Here is a 9,731-nt window from a genome sequence, read left to right as displayed (position 1 = left end):
ACAAAGGGATAAAGTCCATCCCATCTGCAAACATTGATAAGTAAACTTCACAATGAGCATGTATCTTTCTTATGGGAGATCACTTCAGCAGCTGCACTGGTGTTGCAGTGATCATTTGGGAGTCAGATGTGAGGATTTCCTCTTACACAAGCCTAAATTCATAAGCAATTAATACAAGTATTTTTTTAAAGACCTTATTCCAAGAAGGAGAATGATAAAGAAGGTGATGATTGGCATTCTGTGCGATGCTGCCGTACTGACTGCAGGTATCCTAATCGGCCACTTTGGTATCACCAAGAGCTCGGCACCGTCCTGGGTGAAGGATGTGGCAAAGGATGTGGACGAGAGACTCATTGAGAAGTTCTTGTCTGAGGTGGACAACATCCAGATTCAGGAAAACCTCAGGTCAGTTGCTGAATGAGAAAAATTGTATTATGTTGGTTATAAAAAACAGAAGCAGCTAGTAACTAGGGGTGGGAATCACCAGAGGCCTCACGATACGATATCATCACGATACTTATGTCACGATACGATGTTATTGTGATTTTAAACATATTGTGATATTCTGTGAATTTATTACCTTTTGTCCAGCTTCAAATATTTCGGAATTTTAAATGATGTCCCCAAAAGGAAACTTTGTCAACATCTGTTTTATATAAAAAGATACATTTCTCTGTTTGTTCGTCTCATTTCAATTTTATTGCTGCAAAATGGGATTGTCAAGCAGACAAACTGACCAACACATATATAACAATAGATCGATGATTGGCGTCTGTGTATCGATACAGTATTGCCACAGAAAATATTGCGATAATATGCTGTATCGATTTCCCCCCACCCGTACTAGTAACTTGTATTTGGTTTACACATCAAAATGTTCTAGTCCAAAAAAAACAACTGGAGGCTCATAAACATTCTTATGAGATCATGGGATTTATTTAGCATCATTAAGTGTTTCCGTAGATACAGTAGTATTCCTGAAGGTTCCTTTTGGGGTTTCACTAAGAAACCATTTTAAATTCCTTATAGGCCTTTGAGGTTTTAGACAGTAAATTATCCAAAACATTACCGGATCAACCCTTTTCTTTTCCTGATCTTTCTCCACAGGGAGTTGACCAAAGTGCCCCATATGGCCACCACAGCGGGAGACGAGCAGACAGTGCAGTTAATGCTAAAGAGATGGCAGGACCCTGAAACCGGTCTGGACCAGGCTTGGAGAGAGGAGTACATGGTCTACCTGTCCTTCCCTGACCCCAAGAAGCCCAACAAGGTCACTGTAGGTGAGTCAACAGGTTGTTAAATGTGTTGGAATGAAAGTGGGGACAGTCACCCCATCCCTCTCCAGACAGCATGTTTTTTAAATGTTGGAATTCACTGGTCTTAATCAAATTATACTTTGACTACAGTTTAAGTTTTCAGGAATAAACTGTAATTAACAGGTCTAACACAGTGCATTCACAGAAACTCCAAATATCACATTACAATATAAGATGGAGTGAGTCAATAGGCTTCAGGCCTACTTAAGTGTTGTGCTTTATGATTTACTGCAGTGAAAGCTGGCACTAGTCACCATGAGTTGTTAATTTCAGTGAGCCCGTCTAATGAGGTGCTGTACACTGCCAGAGAAAAAGAGAAGACTTATACTTCAGACCAAGATGATCCTGAGGTTGTTCAGCCATACGCAGCATACTCCCCTGCTGGACACCCGAAGGTAAAAAGCTGAAATTCTCTTTAAATATCCCTTAAAGATCCCTGATCCTTCAGAATGTCCAAGGTAGTTGCTTTATCAATATTACCTGCCCCTTGTTGGCAGCAAGCAGAGCTGCCAAGGCCTGTCATGTAGGCCTGTCATGTCAACACATTCTCACTCCCATCGTGTAAAATACGGACGCTTGGTCAGGTGCCTTTGGCGTTGTTATTGACCGAAAAAGTCTCTAAAAATCTAGATCTAAAAGCGGAAAAGAAGAACGCAACAGTTGGGTTCAGGAAAAGATTGCAGGTGGGGTTATAAAATGCACATTTCAGTGACACATAGGACACGAACCCTCGTCTCCGGGGTGAAAGTCCTGTGTTGTTTGACCTAACCACCCCAACCAGCCTCCCCATATGGAATTTTGGCCTTTAATACTAGGCTACTCGCCACCGTTGTCGCTCTTAATACTATGTCATCTTCACATGCCGCGGAGCTGCTGCTCTGCCCGGTGCTTTCCATACACAAGCTAAGGGTTACTTATTGCATTGTATCTGACGCTGACAGCCAATGACCAAATGTCCGTAGTTTACGGGTTGATAATGTGCAAATCATGAAAATACCTATGACCTATGACAGACAAGTTTTTACGTACAATATTTTACTTTTAAATACTCCAAAGGATTCCAAAGATTCTAGATTTTTTGCTTTTTTTTACTTGGACACCAACCTCCTACAATGAATGCATTTAATGGGTATAATAATAGAACTTTCTTCAGTACTTCATACTGTATGTTCCCAAAGCTTCCAAGTCATTTTAACCTCAAAATGCTGCATATAACTTTCAAAGTCCTTACTTGATGTTAGGAAAGTTAATATGATTTCTTCGGCATATTAACTTTAACACCAAATATTGATTTACCCCCTTTTGGGTTATGTAATGTGTTTCCGAAAAAGAAGACTCCCTCTCAAAGAAGGCTAGTAGTCATAGTAACAGAAGAAGCATCCAATATTTTATCGCATATCCAGTTCATAGATTAACAGATAAGTGGACAGATGCAATTATAGATAGTCTGTGGGGCATCCCATTTAAATGAAGCATGCATCATTTCAGGGAAATAACTCACTGACACTATACAAATTACATGTTGTCACATTCCTGTCTCAAACAACCTAACAAGCTGATAACCTTTTAGGCCCCCTTCTTAACTTCTTATGTAATCTGGGAGAGGACAGATACTGTAAGCGACATTTTACTGCTTTAAAGCTTTAGTGCGTAACTTTTTGATATTAATGAACGTCCGTTACATTCAAGCCATTGCCAAATGAGTTGCTACTAACCTAGTTTAACTTCCCTCTGCCCAATCTGGGTTCAGCTGCGAGGATCTGAACTTTTGATCACAAATAGATCACCATAATCCTGGCATCACTTTATCATAACTTGTGTTGCTTCGGCCAACTGTTCTGATGGTTTAGGGGAAACTGGTTTACGCCAACCAGGGGAAACTAAGTGACTACCAGCTACTGAACAACACAGTGGACCTTAGAGGAACTATCGTGATCACCAGATATGGCGGAGCAGGAAGAGGTGCTAAAGTAAGTGACTTATTATTCCTTTGTGTTTGGTTATGTTTAATACAGTTAAGCAGAGACAATCAGTCTAGGAGCGCCAAAACGCCTGTGCCAGAAGTAGCAGTTAGTGACCTTTGAGTGTTTTGCCAAGTGCTATACAGTTAACACCTCTAATCTTTACAATTACACATTCTATTGAGATAGTAAAGGGTGTATGGAGGACAGAAGTTTACAGTCTAACCAATTTAAACAAAAGTAGCCTTGCTTGGCCAGATTTGTCTTTACAGCAATGAGAACTAATATCAACAAATGTAAAAACTTTCCAGTGCTGCAAAATAGGCCTGGAAACCCCAGTCTTTAATCATTTCTTTATCATTTCTTTAATGCCATGTGTGTCTCATCCAGGCCATTAATGCAGCACCCTACGGAGTCATTGGTGTGCTTGTCTACACAGACCCTTTGGACATCAACGATGGTCTCATATCAGACATCAATGAGACGTATCCTCACTCCTGGTACATGCCGCCCTCTGGTGTGGAGAGAGGTTCCTTTAACGGTCAATTTGGAGACATGCTCACACCCTACCTTGCTGCCAAAGGTAATGAAATGGTACTCTAGTATTTTACAGTTTTATTGTGTGTACTATACTGATGCACTTTGGCTCCAATACAATCTGAGGAGGGGCATTTACAACAGCTACATACAGCTTCAAACATACATAAAGATAAAAAATCAGGTCAGTGTTAATTTAATGTTTAAGTTTTCTATACATTCTTCACAATTATACATTATTTTGCAGAGGAAACCTATAGAATACCAGTCGAGAACATCACAGGGATCCCTCCAATTCCAATTCAACCAATCGGATTTGAGGATGCCTACAGACTGATCTGGTATGTGGGATTAAAACAGCCCAAAATGGTTGGTTGTAAACTAATTCTAACTTGTTTTTCAATTGGTCATTTCAGTGAGCTAGGTGGAAAAGCAGCTCCAGCTCAATGGCAGGGAGCATTCAACTGTACCTACAACTTTGGCGGCCCAGGGTTCCGAAATCCATCTGCTTTCAGCAGCAGGTAGTCAAGTACCAGTCACATTCAGACATTATCTGCATTTAAAGCTGATCTAGGATGACTTTGTATTGAGCAATGCACCTGATTCAATTAATTAAAATAAACAGCATCAAACAGCATCTTTTTTATTTTATATATTACATCTGTTAAGTCTTTTTCTCTTGTTTTCAAACCTTATTTCACTTCTGAATTGGCTGTTGGAGATGAAACAGCAGTATAGCAGTGGGAAATCTATTTGTCTCCATTCCTTGTTGCTTCATACTTCTGAATTTGAACCTCTTTTCCAGTGATGTGAAACTCGACATCTACAACTATGAAGAGAAGAAGAACTCCTCCAATGTGATGGGAGTTATAAAAGGGAGTGTTGAGCCAGGTGAGACTAGAGACCAAGTCTTAATCAGACATTCTACATCATCTGTTTTCAGCTTTTAATTGCTTTGTGTTTGTACTCTGTGTGTGTTTATGTCCACAGACAGGTATGTGATCTACGGGAACCACAGGGACAGTTGGGTTCATGGTGCCATCGACCCCAGCAGTGGGACGTCGGTCATGCTGGAATTGACCAGAGTGCTGGGCAAGATGGTCAAGCAGGGTGAGGACAGTTTGGCTGAATGAGTGTTGTTTTGCTTTATATAGCTGGAGAAAAAAAGAGTTAATCTCTGTTCCTCTCTATGGCAGGCAAATGGAGGCCTCGCAGGTCCATTATCTTTGGAAGCTGGGGAGCGGAGGAGTTCGGCCTTATTGGGTCTGCAGAATACACAGAGGTGATTTGCAATTAATTCACAAGATTAGACATAACACCAAGCAATATGGTCATGTGTTCATAAGCAATAAAACACACACATCTTATGGTGGCTAATGTTAGCAAAGTTTAGATGGATATTCCTGTATATAAGTACTGCTTGTAAACTTACTTGACTTACAAATATGACGTTGATCTTGTCTTTTCTCCAGCAATACTTCACCAAGCTCAGTGAACGAACCGTCGCTTACATTAATGTGGATATATAGCTGTATTTGGTAAGAAGCTCTTGCTGCACTACATGTCAGGAGTAAATAAAAATATCTAATGCCTTGTGATAGTCACAGTCTTTGTTTTTTACCTTGACAGATGAAGGCAAACAGACATTTTAGTTGGACAAAAGATCACAAATTTCCTCACAGAACATTTGGAAATGTACAATTTTGCTTTATTGATGATTGGTTTTTCAGCCTTCAGATCTGTAGGAATGTTCTTGAATAGTGTTACTGATCCAAAACACTCCTTCATCTTCCACTCCTCAGCCAACGCCACTCTCAGGGCTTCTGGGATGCCATCACTACAGAACATCATCTTCAAAGCCGCAAAACAGGTGAGCTGTTGTGTCAGTTCAGGTGTTTCTCTCCAGCATTTTTTAACAAAACTATTGTCCACACACCACCAGGAACCTATCACGATGTGTGTTTGTTCTCCAGGTCGATGCACCTGGACTGGACTCCACATCTGTGTACGACAACTGGATTCAATATTCTGGACAAGCCAGGCCAATGGACTCATTCCCAAGTAAGAATTACAGTTACACCTGACATTTTCCCACATCTTGCATTGCATCCTGGGAGAAGGATCAATGTTTTTAATGCCAAATCCCCCATCTCTATTTAAAAGTTTGCAAAACTATATATGAAAGGTATTTCACCCATTGTTGATCTAGACCAAGAAGCCTCATTCATAATATATAGTGGATATGTTTTGGCTTGTGATTGGACATTTGAAACAGTAGGGTTAGCTGGTTGACTGGATCAGACGGATTGAGAAATGTAAACCCACCGCAATTTTTAAATTGCTCTTCAGCAGAGAGGTAGAGGTTCATGCATATAAATGTGTGGATCTAACTGTTAAAGCTGAAAAATAGCGTGCATTTTTTTCAGCAACAACAGAATGCATGGAATATAATACGAACGTTTTTGTTGTGTTTCGTCTGTATTATATGTCATGACTCGTTGGATTTTTTTTTTTTTTTAAAGATTCAACGAATCATGGCATTGAAACTGCAGAGTTCTACCTATACAGCATGTTGTTTATTATCTGTGCTGTGAAGGGATTAGCATTGTGAACATGTTTATATTTAAGTATACTGTATGTGTCTCAATGGAAATTTCAGGTCTGTCCTGCACTCAATAAAAGATGCTTCTTGTTTTCTTGTTGTCCTCTGACAGTGTGGGATACCTGTCAGGAGCAGGGAGTGATTACGCTGCCTTTGTCCATTACCTGGGAATCACTTCCATGGACATTTCATACACATACGACAGGGTATGAAAGACTTGCCTCCTTTGACTTACTGTAATATGTTTTTGTCTGATGACAATGTGAGTGCTGTATGCAGATTGTAGAAACCTTGTATGGTAACACTTGTAATTTCAAAAGTTCTTCAACTGTAATACAGTTTGATTTTTCCACCTAAATATGCTGGCCAAGAAAGGCAGCAGCAACAAGCACAACAAATCTCTTCAATCTGTGGTGCAATGCTGTGGCCACAAATGAAAGCCTTGTTATTTTGTTGTCTGCTGTCATTTATTTAACTCTTGCAAACTGGATCTGAATTTTCTGGCACTTTGCTATCTTGCTGCACTGTTTACATTCAAGCTCTCTCATTTTGCTTCTTGTTTGAAACAGGCTGTCACCCAAGACAAAAAAAATTATTTTGGTGTGGGTGTGTTTGAGGAGAAGTCCGAATTGGATTGAACTAATTTACTCAGTCATGTTATGTTACTTCTGTCATATGAATATTTTTCTTTATACAGAGTAAAACAAATGCTCGGATTTACCCTGCGTACCACACAGCATACGACACCTTTGACTACGCTTCAAAGTTCATTGATCCTGGTGAGCAGTGATTTCTCTCATTATCACATTGGATTTTCTTGTGCTGTACCTACCTCTTGTACAGCCAGTCAATACATTTATTTCTATAATTGTACTGCGGATCATGCCTATTTTATGTTATATCGTTCAAAAATGTGGTATATTTTAAACAAAAAAAACTTGTATTTTTCAACCAAACAGTTTCTACTCAATTTGTCCATTTTCTGTTGTCAAATTTGACAAACACAAACAGCAAAACATCACCCTACAATCCCTCTTGTGTATAACATCTCATTTTACCACTTCCTCCTCTTAGGGTTCGTCAGTCACCAGGCCATTGCCAGGACAGCAGGAAACGTCCTGATCCGATTGGCTGACAGCCTGCTAGTGCCATTAAACTGCAGTGACTACGCTGAGACTCTGGAGGACTACCTCAACACAGCAGTGACTCTATATCAGCATCAACTGCAAGAAAGGAATATCTCCATGGGTAAACACAGGATTATTCAGTGATGGAGGGGAACATTGCAGTACACAACACACACTAATAGAAATATTATGTAGGTAAATGAATTTTATCTGGGTTTCTCAACAATGAAAAGGCAAGAATGTGTCGGTTTAAAATAAGGCAGTGAATGTTTTTATGGTTTGGCCAAGGCAGCTTGAATAATCATTTGACTTACTGCATTACGTCTAATTGTTGGACCTAAGATCGACAATGTCTCTGACTGGAACCTGCATTGACCAAACTGCTTTCTATAGCAGTAAAACCTGTAGACATAACTGCAAAAATAATAATTTCAGGCTGCACAGAAGAACAGAACAAACAACAGAAGCTGCATCAGCAGTCACAGAGGATTAGAGAGGGTGAAATCTTTGCCGGGAGGCTGCACAGCTGATCTGTGTCTCGTTTCAGAACCACTAAAACGTGCAGTGGCCAGCTTCCGCAGTGCAGCTACTCATTTGGACCAGGTGATACGCAGTTCAGACCTGAAAAATGAAACGTAAGAGCACAAACATACAGATATATTATCTCCTTGGCCATCCACATAAAAATGAATGCCAGTTAACACCCTCCTCTCTCTCCGTCTCTCTTCTCTGAAGGCCTCTGACAGTCAGAAGGATCAACGACCAGCTCATGCTGCTGGACTGAGCGTTCTTGGACCCTCTGGCCTTCCCAGATAAATATGCATACAGGTAAGATGAAGATGTAGCCGTGGGGGGTGCATGTTAGTTTCTGGGATTGTATGCAAAATCTGAAGAAGCTGACAGTAGTAGTTTGCTGTACTTGACGGCCACAATGTATACATACAAAGAATATAGGAAGAATGAGCGCCCAGTAAAGGCCAACAGTTTTTTTTTTTATTACTTAAAACCTTCTGACTCTAAAAGGTTAATAGAAAATGCTCCTGCAGGACTGGAATTAATCAAAGTTAACTTTTTTACCACAAACAACAAATGCTCCTGACTTTTTCCTGGTGGCAATATGGTGCTGCAACATGCAGTCATTAAAGCTCACATAGCGACAGACATGAATAGTGACACACAATGATAGAAAGACAACAGGCCCTCTTGTTTCAAAGGGACATTGTAAGAAAATAATGGGGGGAAAAAAAGAAAAATTAGAAATGTGACATTTAGACATTTAGCCACACTAGCTACATAGCTCAAACTATTGTTGAACTGATTGCCATGACACTCATGTTCCCCAAACAATGTAATCTATTTACTTTAATGATCCTGTCTCTTTTCCTCTAGCACCACCATGAGGTTGAGATTAGAGGTTTTGAATTAAATGGATTGGATAGATCTGCTAAATATTTGCATGTATATCATCATTGTCAGCATAGACAAGCCGCTGTACCTAAAGAAAGCCTGGCAGAGCTGCTAGCATAGCTGAGTCTAAGTCTTGTTACTAAGACACCTGTAAAGCATTCATTCTATACAATAAACTCCATTTTATTTATCGCACATGCTGCATTATTGAGGGTCCCCAGAGCTCAGTTTCTTTTAAAAATCTTTTCTGTCCCTCTTTTTCTATGTGACTCCCTCTTAACACTCCTCTCTACATGCAATGTAAGGAATAATGTCAGTGATTGTTACTTAGCACATCTCTGTTAATTGTTCAGCTGCCTATCATTGTTATATCACTCTTTCTTAACCTCCCTGTATGCCACATAGGCATGTTATCTGGGCCTCAAGTAGTGCCGGAAAGCCAACCTTCCCAGGTCTGGCTGATGCCTTTGCCAATGCTGAGTCACAGTCCAGCGCCTGGGACAAAGTGCACTACCACCTGTCAGTGCTGAGCCAAGCCATCGAGGGCGCTGCCCACACACTGGGTGACGTCATATAGACGAAGAGGAAGGAGGGAGGTACTGCTCTCGCTCAGGGATTAAAAACTGCAGCCGATGAGCACTGATCAGCTCGGCCATGATGAGTTTATGGATGATATTAAGTGAGGGGATTTAGGAAGCATGGATCAAAGCTCATCACCAAACAGCAACACGAATGATTTCTTCTATCTTTGTTGAAATGATTAAAATATTTAAATATGATG

At 40.3% G+C, this 9,731-nt stretch overlaps 1 protein-coding gene across 1 annotated transcript; it reads left to right on the top strand.

Moving 5' to 3' along the window:
* Positions 1-211: 211 nt before the first annotated feature.
* On the top strand, positions 212-9,527 carry LOC144517668 (aminopeptidase NAALADL1-like). The gene is given in 21 exon segments (XM_078249797.1): positions 212-405; positions 1,108-1,280; positions 1,590-1,711; positions 3,167-3,286; positions 3,668-3,860; positions 4,062-4,155; positions 4,231-4,335; positions 4,620-4,705; positions 4,805-4,924; positions 5,011-5,096; positions 5,287-5,337; positions 5,340-5,352; positions 5,617-5,684; positions 5,788-5,842; positions 5,845-5,875; positions 6,529-6,622; positions 7,114-7,195; positions 7,491-7,664; positions 8,091-8,178; positions 8,279-8,371; positions 9,356-9,527. Coding segments are annotated over 21 exon segments (2,214 nt in total).
* Positions 9,528-9,731: the final 204 nt, after the last annotated feature.

The sequence above is a fragment of the Sander vitreus genome, chromosome 5 (assembly GCF_031162955.1).
Source record: "Sander vitreus isolate 19-12246 chromosome 5, sanVit1, whole genome shotgun sequence".
Lineage (NCBI taxonomy): Eukaryota > Metazoa > Chordata > Actinopteri > Perciformes > Percidae > Sander > Sander vitreus.
Note: the sequence above shows the minus strand (reverse complement) of the source record. Positions and strands in the feature narration are given on the sequence as shown.